At 37.3% G+C, this 23,708-nt stretch overlaps 1 protein-coding gene across 1 annotated transcript in view; it reads left to right on the forward strand.

Annotated features, from left to right (window-relative positions):
• The first annotated feature begins 6,292 nt into the window (after positions 1-6,292).
• HIKESHI (heat shock protein nuclear import factor hikeshi) overlaps positions 6,293-23,708 on the forward strand; it is a 39,411-nt gene continuing 21,995 nt past the window's right edge. Inside the window, exons 1-2 of the mRNA XM_055320735.1 lie at positions 6,293-6,505; positions 10,169-10,406. Of these exons, the coding sequence (XP_055176710.1) occupies positions 6,476-6,505; positions 10,169-10,406 (268 nt within the window). The 5' untranslated portion in view covers positions 6,293-6,475. The remainder of the gene's footprint in view (positions 6,506-10,168; positions 10,407-23,708) is intronic.

Genomic DNA, 23,708 nt, shown 5'->3' on the forward strand with positions numbered 1-23,708 from the left:
TTTAGCAAGTTGGGTGATTTCTGTTAATATTGTGTGCAATGAGTTGAGGGAGTGTTTTTGTGTTCAATTCTAAAACCATTACATTGTAGGTGGTCAGAAAGTCATTGATTTTGAATACTGGCCATTGTTTATGTTTAATTTTTTTTTATTTGATGCAAAATTTAAAACTGCTAAAAATGTTTAAAATTTAAACTCCTAAAATTTTGTATACATTTTTTTTTTTTTGTCAGATCGTTTTCTCTGAAGTTTCAAGATGGTTGCTTGCTACAAGTTCAGGTGTCACTTTCAGTTATGTCAATGTACAGAAGGAAAAAGTGATCATCTTGTCATGTGATTTTCTTTAGAGCGAGAAACATATCCCAGCAACCCCCAGCAGATTTCCTTTCAGGTTTCACTGACCAGAATTGGGTTGTGGGACTGAGTCTAAACCTACCACTGCAAAGGGACAGGAAAATTGTTGGTTAGATTAAGCAGAGTCTTCCTCTGGGGCTCTGAGCCTCCTGGAAGAGGGATGGATTCCTGAACAAAAATAGATGGATAGGGCAGCCCCGGTGGCTCAGCGGTTTAGCGCCGCCTTCAGCCCGGGGCGTGATCCTGGAGACTGGGGATCGAGTTCCGCGTCGGATCCCTGCATGGAGCCTGCTTCTCCCTCTGTCTGTCTCTGCCTCTCTCTTTCTGTGTCTCTCATGAATAAATAAATAAAATCTTTAAAAAAAATGGATGGATACCTGTTTACAAGAAGGAAGAGGGAAGTGGATGTTAAATAACACCAGTAATTGTTACAGGGAAAGAAAATTAATGAATAAAAAGTAATCACAAGGGATCCCTGGGTGGCGCAGCGGTTTGGCGCCTGCCTTTGGCTCAGGGCGCGATCCTGGAGACCCGGGATCGAATCCCATATCAGGCTCCCGGTGCATGGAGCCTGCTTCTCCCTCTGCCTGTGTCTCTGCTCTCTCTCTCTCTGTGACTATCATAAATAAATAAATTAAAAAAAAAAGTAATCACAAATTGTGAAGGAACCACACAGAAGTTAGCTTTTGCTGCATAACAAAACATTTCAAATTTATTTAACTCATAATTCTATTTTGGCTGAGCTTGGCTGAGTGGTCCTTCTGGTCTTGACTGGGTTCACTCGTCTCTGGTCAGCTGCAAATCAGCTTAGTAGCTCTGTTCCTAGGAGAGAACAGACTACTAGGGTTTGACTGGTTGTTGGTTAAGGCACGGGGGCCAGGTTTCTTTCATTATCCTGCAAGCTATCCTTGGTTTGTTTCTGTGGTAGATTGTCAAAGTTCCAAGAACTACAGCAGACACTTGCAAATATTTTTGAGACCTAGGGTTGGAACTGGCACATCACTTCTGCATTCTTTCCATCAAATCAGGTAAGAAGGCCAGGAGGCTGAAGATATAGATTCCATCTCTTGATGTAAGAAGCTGCAAAGTCACACTGCAAGGTCATGGACACAGGGAGAAGAAGAATTTGTGATATTTTTGCAATCTGGTATAGGCAATGAGATAAGCAACGGGAAAGCCACTCAGATTTCCCTTCAAGAGAGACTGTCACTTGGAAAGTTTCAAATCACCAGTATGTCTTTTTCTGAGCTGAAGTTCTTATACCAGTATGATTTTTATTGATGATTTCCTGATAGTGTTTGTTTTAGGCCTCAGAATTTCAGAGGCTGTGATGCTGGTGATTTCAACAATAGTGTTAAAGAGGCATGAAATCATGGCATTGCAAGGAATTTTAGAGATTAGTCTGATTCATTTTTTTCACTTTTATAAAATTAGATTTTATAGATTTTATAGTAATTATAAAATAATATAGGCACATAGTTTAAAAAGTGAAACAGGGGCAGCCTTGGTGGCTCAGTGGTTTAGTGCCGCCTTCAGCCCAGGGCCTGTTCCTGGAGACCTGGGATGGAGTCCCGCGTTGGGCTACCTGCGTGGAACCTGCTTCTCCCTCTGCCTATGTCTCTGCCTCTGTGTGTGTGTGTGTGTCTCTCATGAATAAATAAAATCTTTAAAAAAAAGTGAAACAGGATAAAAAGGCTTTTACACAAAAAACAGTCTTCTGCTCATGTTCTACTCCACAGAAGCAAGCACTAAGTTTTTAGCTATTTCTTCCTGTGTTTACCTGATCATTCTAATATGCAATTGTTATTCTCTTTTGATTCATTGGTTTTGATATACATTGACTATGTTTGAGGAGGATTTTAGTTGTCCATACCTCCTCTTCCTCTTCTCTTATCTTCTTAACATAGTTAAATAACAATTTTAATTTAATCTACATTTGAAGTTTTTATTAAGATAATGTAGAAGGCTGAATAATGTCCTCCCAAAATGGTCAGGTCCTAATTCTTGGGACCTGGAAATGTTACTTTACATGGAAAAAGAGACTTTACAGGTATAACTGTTAAGGCTATTGAGATGGGGAGATTATTCTGGATTATCCTGGTAGACCCTAAATGCAATTACAAATATTGGTGTAAGAGGAAGACAGAGTGAAATTTGGTACAGAGAAGAAGGCAGTGTAAGGAATGGAGCAGGATGTTACACCATTGAATTTGAAGATGGATGAATGAGGCTATAAGCTAAGGAACACAGCTCTAAAATCTGAAAAAGGCAAGAAAATGGATTTTATCTTAGAGCTTCTGGGAAAACTGTGGCTCTACTGACGTGAGTTTGTCCAACTGCTGACCTCTAGAACAGTAAGAGTATGTGTTCTTTTAAGCCACCAAATTTGGGGCAATTTTTTACAACAGCCATAGGGAACAAAACATTCACGTATATATTATTTTGTGCCAAGTCACTCTTTTTGTTCAATTTTATTTCTATTGGCCTAAAAAATGGCCTCTTTCTGTTTCAGTTTGAATTATCTGATTGACGCTAAATCTTCACCCATCCATAAAACACCTCTCTGTATAATTTTTCATGTCAAAAGTATCAAATAGTTATATTTTCTATTTTTCCCCCCTGAAAAAACAAACCCCTCTAGAGGGTCCCCGGATTGATAGCTCTCTGCATATGTCTGGGACTTCCTTTTGCCATCACCTTTAAAATTCTCTTTATCACTTCCCTTGGTTGACCATCCTGTACTCTGAATCTCATCTCATGTCTTCTTTATTTTTTTTAACTAAGTAGGCTCTATGCCCAGTGGGGAGCCCAACGTGGGCCTTGAACTCATGACCCCCGAAATCAGGACCTGAGCTAAGATCAAGAGTTGGATGTTTAGGGATCCCTGGGTGGCGCAGCGGTTTGGCGCCTGCCTTTGGCCGAGGGCGCGATCCTGGAGATCCGAGATCGAATCCCACATCGGGCTCCAGGGGCAAGGAGCCTGCTTCTCCCTCTCCCTATGTCTCTGCCTCTCTCTGTGTGACTATCATAAATAAATAAAAATTAAAAAAAAAAAAAGAGTTCGATGTTTAACCAACTGAGCCACCAGGAGCCCCTCTTTATTTATTTATTTTTTAAGATTTTATTTATTTATTCATGAGAAACACACAGAGAGAGGTAGAGACACAGGCAGGCTCCCTGCAGGAAGCCTGATGCGGAACTCGATCCCAGGACCCTGGGATCATGACCTGAGCCAAAGGGAGATGCTCAACCATTGAGCCACCCAGGTGCCCTCTTTATTGTGTGTGTGTGTGTGTTTTTTTAAGTTTTTATTTCTTTATTCATGAGAGACACAGAGACAGGCAGAGACACAGGCAGAGGGAGAAGCAGGCTCCATGCAGGCTGCTTGATGTGGGACTCGATCCCAGAACTCCAGGATCAAGCCCTGAGCTGAAGGTGGAGGCTCAACCACTGAGCCACCCAGGAGTCCCTCTTTATTGGTTTTTATTGGAAGGAGCACATCCAGTAATTTCCTGAGAATAAGGAGGTAAAATTTTGTTGAGGCTTTGCAGGTCTGAAAATATCTATTCTATCCTTTACTTCAGTGGAATTTTGACTGGACACTGAACTTGAGATAAATAATTTAGGGGATCCCTGGGTGGCTCAGCGGTTTGGCGCCTGCCTTTGGCCCAGGGCGCGATCCTGGAGACCCAGGATCGAGTCCCACATCGGGCTCCCGGCATGGAGCCTGCTTCTCCCTCCTCCTGTGTCTCTGCCTCTCTCTCTCTCTCTATGTCTATCATAAATAAATCTTAAAAAAAAAAGAAATAATTTATGCTTAGAATTTTTTTAAAATTTTTTATTTATTTATTATAGTCACAGAGAGAGAGAGAGAGAGAGAGAGAGAGAGAGAGAGAGAGAGGCAGAAGCAGGCTCCATGCACCGGGAGCCCGACGTGGGACTCAATCCCGGGTCTCCAGGATCGCGCCCTGGGCCAAAGGCATGCGCTAAACCTCTGCGCCACCCAGGGATCCCTATGCTTAGAATTTTGAAGGCATTTTTCCTTTGTCTTCTAGCTTTCATTATTGCCATACAGAGGTCAATTCACTTTGGCTCCCAATCACTGTAACTTTCTCTCTCTTTCAGCTTTATGAAATCTATTTTGTGAAAATTCATGAGGATGAGCCTTGGTGGGCCTTGATTCATATTGCTGGGCATTCAATGAGCCTTTTCTTTCTGGAGACTCATGCCCTTCCATTCAGGAATATTTTTTTTTAAGTTTCTTTCTTTCTTTATGTTTTTAGTAATTGTGATATCCAAGTTGGGGCTCAAACTCAGGACCCTGAGATCAAGAGCTGCATATTCTTTCAACTAAGCCAGCTAGGCACCCCAGAACATTTTCTAAAATAGTATTTCTTTGACAATTTACTATCCAATGTTTTCTTGATCCTCCTAGGAATTCCCATATCGAACCTCCTGTATTGATCTAATTTTATTCTCTCTTGATTTCCATTTCTTTATTTTTGCTCTATCGTCTAGTTCTTTGACCTTACCTTACAACAAAGCTAAAAACTGTCTCTTCAGTTCTCATACTTTTAAGTTTCATGGGTTCTCTCTTGTTCTTTGATTTCTACTTTTATAGTATTCTATTTTTATTTTAATGGTACAATCTCTCCTCCCTTCTCTCTGGATATCTGGATAATACTACAGAGTTTTATTATTTTTTTCTGCTTCATGTATTGTTTTTGTATTTACTGAATTCCACCCCCCCTCATTTGTTTACTTTGGTTTCTTTCTTTTCTTCTAAAATTTTATTTATTTATTCATAAGAGACAGAGAGAGAGAGAGAGAGAGAGAGAGAGAGAGAGAGAGAGAGGCAGAGACACAGGCAGAGGGAGAAGCAGGCTCCAGGCAGGGAGCCCGACCTGGGATTCGATCCCGGGACTCCAGGATCACGCCCTGGGCCAAAGGCAGGCGCCAAACCGCTGAGCCGCCCAGGTGTCCCTCTATTGTGTTTTATATACACAACTCACTTTATTCACTCTCTGCAACCCTATAAGATAGGTACAATTATTATTTTACAAATGGAGACAAAGTTATAAAGTTATATAATACCTTGCTTACAGTTTTACAGAAAATAAATGGGGGAGTTAAGTGAAGCTGAAAAGAATAATAACTTATTACAACAACATACATATGTTAATATATAACAATTATATATAAGATTTATATATTTATATATATTTATATATAAATAATATGTAATATATAATGACAATAAAGTCGTCAATAAGTACCAAACAGCTGGTTGAAAATTAGTGCTTTTCGGATCCCTGGGTGGCGCAGCGGTTTGGCGCCCGCCTTTGGCCCAGGGCGCGATCCTGGAGACCCGGGATCGAATCCCACGTCGGGCTCCCGGTGCGTGGAGCCTGCTTCTCCCTCTGCCTGTGTCTCTGCGCCTCTCTCTCTCTCTCTCTCTCTCTCTGTGACTATCATAAATTAATTAATTAATTAATTAAAAAAAAAGAAAAAAAAAGAAAATTAGTGCTTTTGTGATACTGCGGAGCAGAGAGCCTGGATTTGAAACCGGACTTGGATTCAAGCTCCAACATTGAGCGCCGTGTAAAGACGGGGAGCTGGTCACTCACATACCTAAATGGAGACAGCAGTACCTACCTCATAAAGTTTTTGCCAGGACCTAGTGAAGTGATTATTGTAAGGCACGCGGTAACCTCTCAAATGTTACACAAACATGAGAAACACCTACCGGCGCTGAGCTTGAAAACCTGGGATCTGGACCGTCAATCCCGAAAGCCAGATCCTCCGGACGCTCCTCCCGGAACCCGGCGCATGGCCCTCTGGGACTTGTAGTCTCATCCTGGGTCTGGTCCGCCTTTCTCCCTTAGTGGGGGCGGCTGGCGTAAGCTCCGGAAGTACTCGCCGCCTGAGGGGCGTGCTGGTTAGGAAGTGGGGTCAGAGGTCGCGGGGGCAGAAGGCGTTCCTGCCGCTGGCCTAGTCGCTATGTAGTGGAGGGGCCGGCGTCCCCCTGCATGTTCTGGAAGGTTCTTGGGCTCGACTAGGGCAGTAGCCCGAGGACTCGTAGTCGCCGGCTTCGGGTCCCTGCCGGCTGAGCGGAGTCGCCGCCATGTTTGGCTGCTTGGTGGCAGGGAGGCTGGTGAGGATGGGGCCGGGTGGTATCAGGAAGGGGGCAGGACACCGGAGGGCGAGGCCCGCCAAGGGGAGGGTGCGCTGGTGCGGAGACGCGGGGAAAGCCCCTCGGTGTACTTTCCAGCTAAATGTGAGGGTGGCGAGTGGGCGTTGGGGTGTTGGTTGCCCTCCGCCCTCAGCTCCGCAGTCATTTGAAGAGTAGCCACATAAGGGGCTGTTTGTCGAGGGTGCCTCATCCCTGCGCCTAGCAGTGCACGGCTTTTGTCCATTTCTCATAATTTCAGCGTTCCGGGTAGCGCTTACTGGGCACTTCAGAGTTGACCCTCATAACTCGTGGGATGGTTATTAAAATCCTTATTTTGTAGCTGAGGAACGTAAGCTCCGTTGGCAGTTTAAGTTCTTGTCTGAGCTCGCAGAGTGAGTGAGTGAGTGAGTGAGGGAGAGGCACACCTGGCGTTTGAATCTACTCCCTGACATCCTGTTTCTGAAAGAAGGTGGTGCTGGGGGCAGTGTATACCTTTGGGGTCTTTGTGGAGGGACCTCAGTAAAAAAATATGCTTAAGGTGATTGGAAGGTGGCTGATAAAGACGCCTGAATTTAAGTGTGAGTCGTGGCCGAAGAAGTCCAGAAGGGTATGAACTGCGAAAATCCTCATTGGTCAAAAGAGATAATAACCTGCCTTGCCAGATAATGAGAGTTAAACGAGATCAGCACCTGGAACTGTTTAGGAGTAAACTAGGGGATGAATTTTGCTGGTCTCTTTGGAAACCACCCGGGAATCTTTTTCAAACTTAACTCCTTTACATCCAGAGTTCGTTCTTTCTTTCTTTATTTTCGCCCTGCTTTGGTGAATTTTGCAGCCCATTTGTTGAATTACAGTCTTCATCAACTTTTGGTAATGTATTCAGTACACAGTGCCAAGAAAATACAAAGATAAATTGGAAACGAGTAGCCTCAAAACGTTTGTCTGGCTCTCGAATAACTGGGAGGCCACTTTGGCGATGGTGGTAATTGGTAATATTGGTGAGATAACTTTGGATGTCTCCTGCTGTTGGCAGGGAAAATGAAAGGACCAGCCTGGGATGAGTGTGGGACTCTGATGAGTGAGTGTCGTTGATGAATGACATTTAAAATGTGTGTGTGTTTTATTTTTATTTATTTTTAAGTAATCTCTACACCCAGCGTGGGGATTGAACTCACCACCCTGTGATGAAGAGTCACAGGCTTTACCACTGAGCCAGCCAGGAGCCCCTCTGTGTTTTTATAAAGAAAAGGCCACATGGATTCCAAGTATCACATGTTGTCAACTAACTTGGAAGGAAATTTAGTTAAAGCAGAACCTGTGTCTACTTACCTAACACCTAACCTCTGTAATGGATATCCAGTAGGAGTTCCTAAAAGATGAGATTTTTAGGAGGTGTTTGACTCTTTGTTAATCGGAGAAACATGTCAATCAAAATTAAGGGCAAATAGACCTGGAGACATCCAAAACTTAACTTCATTATCTAACTAGAAAAATCTACTTATTTAAATTTATAAACTCAGTTTCATTCCTTGAAAATTTTTTCTTAAAGTTTTCTTTTTCCCTAAGGTTAAGGATTAGTGTGTCATAATACAGATTTACAGAATGTCTTGTGCTTGGTACAGAGTTGACATTTAACAGATATTTATTTTGCCTGATGGTTATTTCATGGCTTGTAAATACCATCATTTTATATGTTTTTAAGATTATGTGCATGCCAAAAACTGGTGAAATCGGATTTGATACTAATACAGGCAGTTCGGTTTTATATTTATGTTTTTCTTTTGTTTTATTCTCTATGTTAAACTGGACAGTTTTTAATGGGGTTGGAAAACTTCAGAGGAGGGAATCAGAACTTGATTTTAAGAGCATTCATTCTTGTCTCTTGGGAATAAATTTAGGACAACTCCTGTTACTTGATTGATAATACAACTATAACGATTTTAAGTTTCTTTGTAGTGGCAAGGATATTATAAAAGAAAAAAGCTGAATTTTAGTACAACAGCAGCTATTAGCAGACGCAAAAAGGTTGCGTTCTAGGTAATAAGATTTGACCATTTACAGTCTTAAAATACTGGTAGTAATTCACATTTGGTGTTACGGTGAATGCAGTGTCAAAGGCAATTAAAAAGAAAACCAAAAAATTTTGTATGCGTAAATTCCTGACAGCCTTTTGACCTGAGTGCCCTCAGAATTAATACTTCATTTTGCTAATGGATGTGATACAGCAATTATCCATCATTTTCTGAAAGTGGATAAAATGAGTTTTCTTTGTGGAAATAGATTTCTCAAACTTCAAAATAAGATAAGATCTCATTCTAGAAACTGACATTCAATTCTAGACCAGAAAATTAGATTATGAAATGAGTCAAGAGGAAACTTTTACAGGTTCCCACTCAGCATATTCAAGGTAGGATTTTTGCTTTTTATATAGTTGATTCTCGTTATTCACAGCAGTTCAGTTCTGTGAAGTCAGTGTGAACACTCAGTTCCTCAGTTGGTAAATACTGATTTGTTGCTTTTAGGGGAAATACAGAGTTAGATTTTTTCAGGCCTCTGATGACAGTTTTTATCAGCCTATCATTACATAACCTTGTTTTCTAACTGTTTCTGTTTAATGTGTTGTTGATTCATTAGTTGAACTTAACAGCCAAGACACCATAACTCATTTCTGAATGCAACTTATGTAACATTTTCTCAGCATGGCACATAACAGCTGTTTCAGACCTAGGAATACTAGCCAGCATTTCAGCTTGGACATTTTCAACATCAGAATCACCAACAAAACACAAAATACAAACATGGCACTAAATTGTGAAAAGCACATTTGTTTATGGTATGAGAGCAGAAAAAAAGAAGGCACAGCTAACTTTTTTCCACCTCTCCTAGGAAAACGTGCATTAGGCAACTCAAAATTTTTGCTGCTCTGCACACGAACCTGTTCATGAATGACCAAAGTACAATGAATATCGACTTTGTGCTTACAAATAAATTCTAATGAGTAGGCAAATTAATAAATATGGAATTTGCAAATAATGAGGATTAACTAATTCCTTCTAGATTGCTTACCCATTTTAATTCCCCGTGCTTTACCTTCTTCATACTAGAGAATAAGGCTTTGATGGTGTGGTATTTTGAACAGCCTTTCATTTCTTTGACATTCTGAAGCGGTAGTGATTTACTTATGTAAGTAAATTCCTTTCAGGGCACTTCTGAAATGATTTAGTTCTATTTTTTATTTTTTTATTTTTTTTAATAAATTAATTTTTATTGGTGTTCAATTTACCAACATACAGAATAACACCCAGTGCTCATCCCGTCAAGTGTCCCCCTCAGTGCCCGTCACCCGTTCACCCCCACCCCCTTCCCCCTCCACCACCCCTAGTTCATTTCCCAGAGTTAGAACTATTTTTTAAAGGTTACATTCATTAAATGATCATTTTGAGGCTGAATATATATATTTGGATTTTCTTTTTATATTTGACACTGGTATATTTGGATATTCCAGATAGACTAACAGATTAACTCAAGGTTATACTGGGTATAACGACTATAATTGACTGTACCTGATAACAGCTTACAGGAACACGTTAAGGGTTATAGAAACTCATCAAACTCTTGAACTAAGACGAGTTTCTTATTTTCTAGGTGCAAACAGCTGCACAGCAAGTGGCAGAGGATAAATTTGTTTTTGACTTGCCTGATTATGAAAGTATCAACCATGTTGTGGTTTTTATGCTGGGAACAATCCCATTTCCTGAGGGAATGGGAGGATCTGTCTACTTTTCCTATCCTGATTCAAGTGGAATGCCTGTATGGCAACTCCTAGGATTTGTCACAAATGGGAAACCAAGTGCCATCTTCAAAATTTCAGGTCTTAAATCTGGTAAGAAAAATATTAATTACATAATTAAGCTGTTTTCTTAATAGCATGACATAGGATGTGGCGCTTATTTTTTAACTCTCCATTATGTTTTACTGGTTGCTAGAGTGATGTATTATTTTTAAAAAATTCATATGATAAACTGATACATTTGAAAAGTAATAAGCAAAAGACCTTCTCAGGCTCCTCACATATCCACCCTCTGTCCCTGGAGAGAGCCACTCACTTTTGTATAGGGATTTTGTATACTTTTGTAAAGGGATTTTATTGGGTGTTTTAATAAATAATGTCAAGGAATCTTCTCAGAATTTGTAATATGCACATCTGTGTTTTAAGTAGATAAAGCAAGTAGACTTGGATAGAAAAATAAAATGAGTCCTTTTTTTCTTTAAATGATGGTTTTGAACTCTTAGATTTGATTATCCCTCTGATGTTTTTCTCTTGGTTGTAATGATAATGCAGGCATCAGACCTTATAGGGGCGGAATCCTTGCTTTGATGCTTTGAAGTATTTTGTGGGGAAACGTGAGAACAAAACTAGATTAGATGCCTTTTACTCTCATTGAATCTCTGGTTCTCTTGAAAATCTACATGAAAACAGACATGAAAATTCTTAGTACATTCTTCTAGAAAATGTAGAGTCCAAGGAAAAATTATATTTGGCAACATGTTTATATATTTAGCAAACATTTAGGTATCTACTATGAGGATTTTAAAATGGTGATTAAGTTCTTGCTGGAGATAACTCATATTCTTATAAAGGAAGATAGTTTTTTTGACCACTAATTAGAAGGATGAAGTGTAATAGTGTATGTTTGTATAAGATGCTGAGAGAGAATAGAAAGGGGAGCAACTAACTCTCAAGTGGGTTGAAAAGGTTTCCTGGAGGAGGTGGTATTGGACCTCTTGGGAAGAGAAGAAGTTAATTAGACCTGGGAGAGGCCTATTGGGCATTCTTTTCTGGGTGGAGGTAGTATGTTTAGAATGAAGAAATTTTGGAAGCATGATGTGTGTAGGGTGGTTCCAGGGTAGATTAGGCAGGCATGGATCAGGAAAGGCTTTATGTGTCATATCGACTCATTTGAATTTAAGTCAGCAATATTTAATGTGTTTAGATCACAGACCTATTTGGTAGTATTATGAAAAATATGTGTAACTTAATGTAAATACTCAAAAGTATGCATGTACTCTGAAGCACATCCATATATCTCTCCACGTAAAGAACTGCTCCTATAGGTATAAGGGAGCGAGTAAACTATCTTGGGTAGGGGAGATGATATGAACAAATTTTGGTTTTAGCCTGAGGGCTGTGTGAAAATAAATTGGAGCAGTTCTGGCAGGATGATGGACTGTTAGATGCTGTTATTTAATGTAGTTGGAATTCTAGAAGAAGCGGGAGAGAGCAGTATTTAGAGCTAAATTCTGTTTAGAATTGATGATAAATACTAATCTTTACATTTAAGAAGCAAGACAAATCACTGTCGTTCTTATCAACTGGGATTCCAGAAGATAATTATCCATAATCCCTAAGACAGTGATTTTTTTTTTTAAGATTTTATTTATTTGAGAGAAAATGAGTGAGAGTGAGTGAGCATAAGTGGGGGGAGGGGAGAGAGAGAACAAAACTCCCCACTGAGCAGAGAGCTGCAAGCAGGACTTGATCCTAGGACCTCAGGATCATGACCTGAGCTGAGGGTAGATGCTCAACCAGCTGAACCACCCAGGCACTCCAAGATAGTGATTCTTAAATCATGATTACCTGACCACCAGAATTAGCATTAACATTAACATCATCTGGGAATTTGTTAGAAATGCAGATTGATGGCAGGACCCCAGACCTATGGATCAGAAACCTTGGGTGGAATCCAGTTCCCCAGGTATTGTGCATGCTAAAATTTGAGAACCACTACCCTAGGGCATCCACTGTATGTAATGAATTAATGCCTCATACTTTTAGCATGGAGTTTGAGTTAGTTTTGAAGTCTTTGGGAGAATTAAGAAAATAGTCATTCTCAAATCACTTTTTATCTTTTTGTGACTGTGCCTAAAAACAAACAATCTATAAGTAGAAGGAATATAACGGGGCAATTCGATACATTATAGTGAAATTTCTGGGCATTTAATATAAAGAGAAAGTAATAAAGGAACCAGAGAGACAAGTCAATCATAACTGATGGCAATCAAATGATGATGATGAGCATGAATAGAGGCCAAAACTAATAGATTAATATCTTCAAAGTGCCGAAGAAGAATAAAATAACTAAAAACTATTATTCTAAAGTGATGGAGAAATATATTTCGCTGATAGAGATGGAAAGTTTACTACTCATAGACCATTACTGAAAGAATTACTGAAGGTAGTTATACTTTATAAGAGGAAATTGAACTCAGGATGTAGAAGAGCATGCAAGATGCAAAGTTAAAGAATTGGTAAACATGTAGCCTAATTTGGCAACCTTACTGTATAAAACAACACAATAAATACACAAGGATTAAATATACTGGAAAATAATGAGTAAGAAAGGAGAGGTAGTGATTGGAGTAAAAGATTTCTGAGGTCTTATTGTTAAGAGAATAATCATACTGATTCTACTTTCAGGTAATCTTGTTAAAAGCTTAAGGAAAAGTTAAAAAAAAGGAAAAGCAAACTAAAGGCATAGTATATTAAAAACAAAAGATGGTGGAAATAATTTCAACTATATGAATTATCAGAAGAAATGTAAACAGTACACTTGTGAGGAAAAAAAAAAAAACAAGGAGACTCCAGGATAGGATTTATTTTAAAGGGAGCAAACAAATAATTATACTGCTGCTTATGAGTAATAGGTCTAAAACATTTTAACATGAAGAACCAAAAAAATACCTGTCATAAATAGACTAATTTTAAGAAAAATTAGACTAAGACAAAAACATCAGGGATTAAGAAATTCATTCAGTAGGAATGAAATAATTCATTAGGAAAGCCAAAATATTTCTAGGAAAATATAAATCATGAATTTGTGTGCATATGTAACTTCAATATATATTTTAAAAAAATGGACATTGAGAATGAGAAATGCTATTAATATTTTATTCATCTTGATAATCAGGTAAATAAAATGTTAGTAAAATGGAAGATTTGGATAAGAGTTAACAAGTTTGAGCCAATGGACATTTATAGAACCCCACACCTAATTATTAGATCATATACATTTATAAATACACAGAATATTTATGAAATTTGACCATATACCAAGTCATTAAGCAAATTGTAGTAAATGGCAGATAAATCAGTATGCAGCTTATGGTGCTGTATAATTGCAAGTCAAAAGAAAAAACATTGTGGAAATCCTCCCTTCCACATGTAGCTATCAGGCCCAGATGGTTTTACAAAGTTCACCTAAACCTTTATGAAACAGATTATTCGTATCTTTTTTTTTTTTAAAGGTTTTTTATTTATTTATTTACGATAGTCACAGAGAGAGAGAGAGAGGCAGAGACACAGGCAGAGGGAGAAGCAGGCTCCATGCACCGGGAGCCCGATGTGGAATTCGATCCCGGGTCTCCAGGATCGCGCCCTGGGCCAAAGGCAGGCGCCAAACCACTGCGCCACCCAGGGATCCCCTGATAATTCGTATCTTATATAAACTTTTAGTAGAAAGAAACTTTTAGTTTATATTTCTAAGCTAATAGAATATTCATACCAAAAAAGGATGAGGACAATATAGGAGAAGAAATTTGACCTATGCCAGTCTTATTTATTTAGGATTTTTATATTGATGTACATAAAAATAGAAAGTGAATTCAACAAGATATCTTTATTATTTTATTTTTCATTATACAAAATTCAAGTATATAAAAAAGCTGACCAAATAGAATATTGAACCGTTCTCTACTCATTACTCAATTTCAAAAATGACTAACTCATGAATAATATTTTTTTTTAAAGATTTTATTTATTTGGGATTGAGAGAACGTGCACGCAAAACCCAGGGGGGAGGGGCAGAGGGAGAAAGAATCCCAAGCCGACTTTGGCCAGTGTAGAGCCCAAGGCAGGGCTAGATCATATGACCATGAGATCATGACCTGAGCTGAAATTGAGAGTTGGATACTTAGTCGACTGAGCCACCCAGGTGCCCCAGAGTTTTTTTTTTTGTTTTTTTTTTAAAGATTTATTTATTTTTATTTATGATAGACACAGAGAGAGAGAGAGAGAGAGAGAAAGAGGCAGAGACACAGGAGGGAGAAGCAGGCAGGCTCCATGCCGGGAGCCCGACGTGGGACTTGATCCCGGGACTCCAGGATCGCGCCCTGGGCCAAAGGCAGGCGCCAAACCGCTGAGCCACCCGGGGATCCCCCCAGTGTTATTTCTTTTATAATCCCACTCACTTCTTCCTTATCTTATTATTCAGAAACAGATAAACAGATCCCAGAATCATAACATGTAATCCATAAATGCATTAATAAGTGTCTTTAAAAGACAAGGTCCTTAAGAGTGTGATTCTGGGGTCCTGAGATTGAGTCCAGCATTGGGCTCCCTGCAGGGATCTCTGCCTATGTCTCTGCCTCTCTCTGTGTGTGTCTCATGAATAAATAAATAACATCTTGAAAAAAAAAAAAAAGACAAGGTCTTTTTTTCTTTCTACTTTTTAAAACAATCATAATGCTTTTATCACATTTAAAAACAAAAAAATTCCTTGATAGGGAATTGAATGTCTAATTAGTGTTCAGATTTCCAGTGATCTGAGAAGTTTTTGGTTTATATATTTTAAAGTTATAAGTACTTTTTTTTTAAAGCTGTACTTTGGATCAACATTGTACATTGCAACTGGTTGATGTCTCAAGTATCCTTCATAAAAATTAAAGGTGTAATATATTCTCTGTCCTCTATTTTCAGTAAATTACTTGGACTAAGAGATTGATCAGACTTCCTTTGAGTTTATTTAAAAAAAATTTTTGGTGGGATTATTAGAGGTAATGGTGTGTTGTTTGATTAAGAAGTTCATACACGGTTTTCTCTTTTTGTGAAATTAGCCACATATATGCAATGCCTACATTTGGTAATTCAGTAGGAGTTCAAATGATCATATTCTAATTCAGTGATTTCATTTACTAGCGATAAAGAGACTCTCGAATATCTACTATTTGGTTACTCAGAGGTAGAGTCATAGGAAAGGCATGATAATGCTTGATTAATCCTCTTTGTATACCAGTGTTCAAAATATGAGTTGATTCCCTAATATCCTCCAAAAGTATTTTTTTTAAAGTATTATAAAATCATAGAGATATGTGTATACGTATTTATTTATATTTGATATGTTCTAACCATTAGTATACCCTCAGGATCCATTAGACGTAATTAAAAAAAATTTTTTTCAAGATTTTTTTTTTTTATCTCTATATCCAATGAGGGGCTTGAATTTACAGCCTTGACATCAAGAGTCCCGTGCTCCACCTACTGAGCCAGCCAGGTGCCCCCTAATTTTAATTTTTCATTTTTTTTTTTTTAGGTAGATACTATTTCATAATTTTTATCCTTAAGAAATCTTCCAAAGAACAGAGGAAATTTACTTTTTATTAACAATTTTAATAATTTATTGAAATATAATTAACATATAAAAATTGCACATATTTAAAGGATACAGTTTGATAAATTTTGATATATGTATATACCTGTGAAACACTACACTGAAGATAATGAACATATCACCACTAGAAGTTTCCTGATGCTCCTTTGTAATCCTTTCTCTTGTCTCCTCTCCTGCCTTAGGCAACTACTGATCTAGTTTGTTTCATTGTAAAAGTTTAAATTTCTAGAGTTTTGTGTAAATGAACACATACAGTATGCTTTTTTGTTTAGCTTAACTCAGCTGAGTTATTTTTAGAGTCATCCATGTTGTAGTAAGTATCAGTAGTTCATTCCTTTTTATTTCTGGGTAGTATTCCATTGTGTGAATGTCCCACTATTTGTCCATTTACCTGTTGATGGATATTTGGATTGTAGGGGTTTTGATCTATAAAAATAAAACTGATATAAACATTTATATATAAGTCTTTGTATGGGCACATGCCCTCCTTTCTCTTGGGTAAATGTCTAGGATTGAAATGGCTGGATCATATGGTACCTCTATATTTAATTTTTAGAAACATTGCCAAACTATTTTCCAACATGGTTCTTCCATTTTATATTCAACTAGCAGTATATGAAAGTTCTGGTTTCTTTACATCCTTGCCAACACTTGGTTTGTTCAGTTTTAGGCATTCTAATAGGTGTATAGAGGTATATACACTTTTAAATTTAATGATTAACGATGTTGAACATTTTTGTGTGTGCTTATTTGCATATCTATGTTCCTTGTTGAAAGGTCTACTTTAGTCTTTGGTTTTTTACTTAAGTAAAAAGTTTTTTTTACTGGGTTGTTTTATTGAGTTTTGAGAGTTTTATATATATTCTTGATACATATAAGTTCTTTATAAGATATGTGATTTAAAATTTTTTTTCCCCAGTCTTTGACTTGTCTTTTAACAATGTCTTTGATAGAGCAGAAATTTTTAATTTTGATAAAGTCCAGTTTTTCATGTTGTTTTATGCATTGTGCTTTTGGTATTGAGCCTAAGAAATCTTTATCTAATTCAAGGTCACCAAGGTTTTCTCCTTGTTTTTTAGTTTGAGATTTTATAACTTATATCTGGGATCCAGTTTGAATTAATTTTATATTTAGTGCGAGGTATAGATTGAAGGTTTTTTTTTCCCATATGGATAGTCAATTATTCTAGAACCATTTGTTGAAAAGACAAAGTAATGGCACATTTTTTACATCTTTGTTCACTTTGATATTCATTTGGGGACTCCCAAAGTCCTCTATTTGAAAGTAAAATATAAACATACATAAATGAATATTTATATATTGATTTAAAAAGGCAAATGGAAATAGATATTCTTACAGCTTTTTTTTAAACAGTAAGTCACTAGTGTGAAGACATGCTAGAAGGTTAGATACTGCTAAATATTTAGCAATATAGGAAGAGAAACAGCTAATTACAGGGGGAAGAGAGGTGATGTTTTTGGTTTGGATTTGAGGAGCCTGTGGGACATGATAGCAATGCCTTAAATATAAAGTGGTAGGTTTTGTTTGTATAGCAGTAGGCTAGTGGCCAGCTAGCTGTTAACCTTTTGCATAGGTGGAAAGTGCAGATTTATATTGTATGTAGACTTTAATCAATGTATATGCATCGATTAAAGTAAATATTAGCAACCAACCAGGAGACTAGGACCCATTTTTTGTTTTTGGAGACATAGCAATTTTATTACCAATTTAATGCCCACCTTTTTCTCTCTCTCTTTGCCCCAACTTTGCCAACATTTTATGTCTGTTTTTCATTTGTGATCATCACTGTATTCCTTGCAGGACATGGCTTTGGGAATAGTGAAGAGTGCTTTCTTCTATCTTTTTTGCATTGTCTTTGGCCGTCTTTTCTTTTCTCTTATGATACCCAACAAGTTGAAGGTTGGGGTGAGGGTGACATTTGGGGTCATAAGAACCCAGATGTTTCCTTACTGTGTTATTTTACGAATTTGGAGAATATTCAGCAGCCAAAAATGGGTTAATCCAGTTCCTGTAAGTGGAACAGTAATAACTCAGTGAGAAATGTTTTCTGTTATGGGTCTAGGTAAAATAGTCTAAAACTTAGTCTTAGAGTAATACCTGATTCAGTACAAGAATGGATATATTTCCATTATGATAATAAGATTAGTTCTTTTATTCTCCTGCCATTTTAAAAATGAACGGTTTGTCATCATTTTCATTATAACATGGCTATTGATAATTTTATCCATTAAAACCTTTTCAAGGCAGTATTTGTGATGGGTAAAGCATGATGTTCTTTTAAAGAAAAATAAAGCAGCTTAGCGACTTAGTGCATATCAAACATTAAGCAAATGATAATATGCTGTTAAATGTTTTGGTTGGTTCTTTCACTAGTTCGTTTAGAAAAACACTTTTTGGATGTTTAAAGTATCAGAATTTTTAAGAGTATAAGAATTCTTAACATATATATAAATGTTATTCATATTAGAGAATAGTGTATTATTAAAGTATAAGAATAGATTGACTTTTAATAGATGTATATTTTTGAACCTTAAAGATGCTGCTTTCAAGCCTAAGTGTTTAAGTTTTATTTATTGGGCAAACCTAGCTAAGTAGAACCTCTGAGTGAGACAGACTCGTTGAAGCAACTCTAGGCAGTTGTAATTGAATTGAGATGTTATGAGTAAAATTGTAGGAAAGCAAGGAGGGTAGAAAGTTCAAGTGAAACAAATTTCATTTCAAAAAACTTTGATAGTGTTCTAGCTGTTCTCTGCTAGATGATGAAAGATTACTTTGCATAAAACAGTTTTGATTGGGGAAAGTTAAGAGAGCTCTATTGGGAGAATTGTGGTTAGTAGGGAATCTTGAAGCCAGTTACTATAAGTTTTATTTTGTTGTTTTTTTTTTTAATTTTTATTTATTTATGATAGGCACACAGTGAGAGAGAGAGAGGCAGAGACACAGGCAGAGGGAGAAGCAGGCTCCATGCACCGGGAGCCCGACGTGGGATTCGATCCCGGGTCTCCAGGATCGCGCCCTGGGCCAAAGGCAGGCGCTAAACCGCTGCGCCACCCAGGGATCCCCTATAAGTTTTATTTTGATTGAGAGAAGATTCTTTGTGATTCTTGGAATCTGAAAGGAGTTATATGGTGAATACATTTTTAAGCTGATGCACTGGAACAATATGGGGGTGATGTTTAACAACTAGAATAGGACTAAACTTGAAAATATAAAATGAAGGATTTGAGATTAAGAAACAAAAAGAATCTTTTTCTTTCTCCTTCCTTTCATTTCTACCTTCATGGGATATAGAAATCCTAAAAAACAAAAAATCCACAAACTTAGGAGATATGATTTGGCAGTTAGAGAATTTGGGAAGTTTATTTAAATGAGTCTTTTGCAATTTTGTCTTTAGACCCTGTCCTTGGTCTTCATAATGTGGAAGAGATATTTAGCCAAAAAATTAGTAAAAATTATGAAATACTGGGAGTTGTATGTAAAGAGATTCTTCTCTTTAGTAGGAAGTGTATGATTACTTTTCGCTAAGATCAAGTGTAGTAGGAAATGTATGCTACCTCAAATTTAGCACAAACAAGGAAATATTAACAAAATTAAAACTTGTTTTATGGAACTTATATGAAAAGTGGGTAGCTATAGGTACTAAGTTGTTCACTATACAATGTTTTTTTTTTTTTCCTGTCTCCGTATTTTGCTTAGAGGGTCCAGTGAACTATTGTTTATATATGTATGATATAGACTTAAAAGCATTCCCCAGTGTTACTTTTTCTATTATTGCTCCTCTTTGGTACTTCCTTCTACCTCTAATCATGCTCCCCACCCCCACCAGCAACTCTTAAATAAATTATTATCTTTCACGATCAAGTCTTTTTATTTATTTAATTTATTTTAAAAGATTTTATTTATTTATTCATGAGAGACACAGAGAGAGGCAGAGACACAGGCAGAGGGAGAAGCAGGCTCCCCGCAGTTGTGTTATTGGTTGTGTTATTCAATGGGACCCAGAGATTACATGCTGAGCTGAAGGCAGAGGCTCAACTACTGAGCCACCAAGGCGTCCCTCTTGAATAAATTATTTCAGATTGTGAACAGAAGCCTCTTGGTGAACACAAACCAAATACTATAAATCAAAGCAGAACACCAAATGAAGTAGACCCTGAGTAATCTAGATTGTTCACTCATGTTAGGGGTTGATTCAATATTTGCCCCTTTCCTTTTCAAACTATATAGATACCCAGGCTTAAGGTAGGTGCTACTCCTTTTGTTTCCCATTTCACACTGTGGCTCTCAATTCCTTTTTTAGGGATTGTCTTGCACTCTTCTTTTTTTTTCTTTTTATTGAATATTATACCAGTTTTAGGTGTACAACATATATTTTTTTAAGATTTTATTTTTTCTTGAGAGAGACAGAGAGGCAGAGACATAGGCAGAGATATAAGCAGGCTCCTGTGGGGAACCTGATGTGGGACTCAATCCCAGAACCCCAGGATCATGACCCGAGCCAAAGGCAGATGCTCAACCACTGAGCCACCCAGGTGCCCTGGTGTACAACATACTGATTTGACAATTCTACACACTACTCACCATGGTAAGTGCAGTCACCGTCTGTCACCATAATGTTAGTTACTACAACAGTAGTGACTATATTCCCTATGATGTATTTTTCATCTGGAAACTTCTTATGGAAGTTAACCCAAGTATCTATCAATAGATAAAGATATATGTATGTACACACCCACAATAGAATAATAGCTATAAAAAAGAATGAGATCTTGCCATTTACGACAACATGGATGAACCTACAGGGTATCCTAAGTGAAATAAGTCAGATTGAGAAAGACAAATACCATGATTTCACTAATATGTGGAATCTTAAAAAACGCACAACTGAACGAACAAAATGGATTCTTAAATATAGAGAACAAACGTGGTTACAAGAGATAAGGTGGATGGAGGGATGTGTAAAATGGATAAAGGGTATTAAGAGATACATGCTTCCAGTTATAAAATAGATAGGTTACAGAGATGAAAAGTACAGGATAGGGAATCGATGGTCAGTAATTCTATACCATGATTCTTAAGTTGTCTTTCTACATTGTGAAAGCTTGGGAAATATACCAGGAATTGCTTTAGGCATTTCAATTAAATAAATTACAGAAAAGTACCTGCTTGTATAGTTTAAACTTTGTTGTATATCCCATTCCTCAACTAATTATTGAAAATCTACTTCACTCTTAGCACATATGTGTCAAGTTGATGACTGTTCTCAGGTTCAGTGTGTGTGTGTGTGTGTGTGTGTGTGTGTGAATGTGTGAATATTAAAATCACTCCAAGATGGTATTCAAAGGACACAGATTAGTAAACAGTTAATTTAAAATGGCGTTGTGAAAGATTAGTGTGCAATATGTATTTGAAGTATGTGAGTAGGTTTGGATGGGATGGCAGTGAGAGGATGAGAATTACACTTGGAAATGATCAGTCATAAAGGTAGTAATATGGATTGCATCTCCAAATGACTGAGGAGGCAGACTTTTAAGTATGGCATGGTAAGCTCTTATTTGAGAGGTACGAGGGGGTAAGGTTTTAAAGGTAAAGTGAAGCTCTTGTGTGGTGGTCAAGCTATATGGGGTTTAAATTTTTCTAGTAGGCAAGTGTTTGAGCAAAAGAATGATAGTATGAAGTTGATGTTCTAGGAAAATTATTGTCCAGAATGGCTTGGAGAATCTGTTGAGATTAGAGCCAGAGAAACCAGTTAGAAAGATTTTATAATGTTTGAAGGGTGAATAAAAGGATAACATATATTGAATATCTCCTTGTGCAGTTCATTGTACTAGGCTTTAATGTGTATAAGTAGTTAATACACATGAAAGCCTAGAAGGGGATGTTATGATGTCTGGTTTTTAAGAGGCTGGATTTTAGAGAATTTACAATTCTCAGAGAAGAGAGTCTGTTAACTTTTAGGTATTATGTATAGATCAACCTCTTTGAAACCGTTGAATGCTGTATGGCAATACCATCATTTGTTTAACTAATTCCCATTGACGGAAATTTGGGTTGTTTCCATTGTTTTAAATTGTTTTACTACCAATGCTACAATAAAAATTCTTACACATATCTTTGTACGTATTTTCTAGCACTGTATTTCTGTAGAAGAAACTCCTAGAAGTGGAACTGAATTCCTGGAATAAAATGGCCTTTAAAACAAATGGTATAGGAAGCCTGGAGAAAGGGTACTGAATGTGGATAATGGATCATGATTTTCATGGCAATTTTTAGAAAGTCGTAATAAAGGTACAGTGTACTTGGTACTACATAAAACAACTAGTAGAACATATCCTTGCCAAGTATAATAACAGAGTAAGCTATGGGATGTTAGAATGGAAGGCCCTAAAAATAATTTAATCTGGGGCATCTCGGTGGCTCAGTCAGTTAAACATTTGACTCTTGATCTCAGCTCAGATCTTGATCTCAGGGTCATGAGTTCAAGCCCTGCATTGGGCTCCATGCCCAATTTTTTTTTACCTAAAAAATAAAATATTACTCCTTAATTTTACTGTTGAGAGTCTTGAGATTTAGAAATTTTTACAGTGTTTCTAAAATAGAGCAGGAATTAGTATCTAGATTCTCAGATTCTTAGTTCACTATTCTAAGCATAGTCTTTTCTCCTAAAGTAAGCTTAAGGAGAAAAATACATTCAAATTTCCATTGTCTTATATATACGTATAGTTCATATGCCTGTAACTACTATTTTCTGCCATTTTTGCTTAGTAATACTTCATAGGGGTTATGAATTTTTGATGTGCTCTAAAAGTATTGTTTAGTTTTTCCTTCTTTTCCCTCCTTTTTTTCCCTATTAACCCATAAAGTTAGAAACTTCCCATAAAGTGAGAAACACATTCTGATCTTCAGATGGGCTGGACTGGTAATAGAAAATGAGATTTTTATGTTTATTTAAAGCAATGAGGTGACATGAGTTAAAAAAGGCTCTCAGAAATACTGGTATAGGGGCACTTAGGTGGCTAGTTGGTTAAATGTTTGGCTTTGGCTCAGGTCATGATCCCAGTGTCCTGGGATCAAGGCCCGCATTGTGCTCCCTGCTCCTCTCTCCCTCCTGCTTGTATGTGCATGCTCTCTCTTAAATAAATAAATAAAATCTTAAAAAAAAAAAAAAACGGATGTAGAGAGGTATGGTTCTTTTTTTTAAACTTGTTTTATTTTTTTAATTAAATTTCTTTTAAGATTTTATTTATTCATGAGAAACACACAGAGAGAGGCAGAGACATAGGCAGAGGGAGAAGCAGGTTCCCCATGGGGATCCCAATGTGGGACTCGATCCCAGGACCCCAGGACCATGAGAGCCAAAGGCAGATGCTCAACCACTGAGCCACCAGGTGCCCCTAACTTGTTTAAAATAATAGCATAGTATTACATTTTGATGATAAGTTATGATTTGATTACTTTTTGTTGGACATTTTGGCTTTTTTTTTCCCACAAGTCTCTGAACATCCTGTAAATTATCAGTTGTTTTATTGCTAGTATATGGAAGTACAACTGAATTTTTAAGAAGACTTTATTTTTTTGGAGGGAGTTTTAGGTTTACAACAAAACTGAGAGGAAGGTACACAGATTTCCCATATACCCCTATCCCCACACCAGGCATAGCCTCCCTTCATTATCAACATCATTCACCAGAATGGTTATGGTTTTGTTTTGTTTTGTTT

This window comes from Nyctereutes procyonoides, unplaced genomic scaffold, assembly GCF_905146905.1.
Source record: "Nyctereutes procyonoides isolate TBG_1078 unplaced genomic scaffold, NYPRO_anot_genome, whole genome shotgun sequence".
In the NCBI taxonomy this organism is placed as follows: domain Eukaryota; kingdom Metazoa; phylum Chordata; class Mammalia; order Carnivora; family Canidae; genus Nyctereutes; species Nyctereutes procyonoides.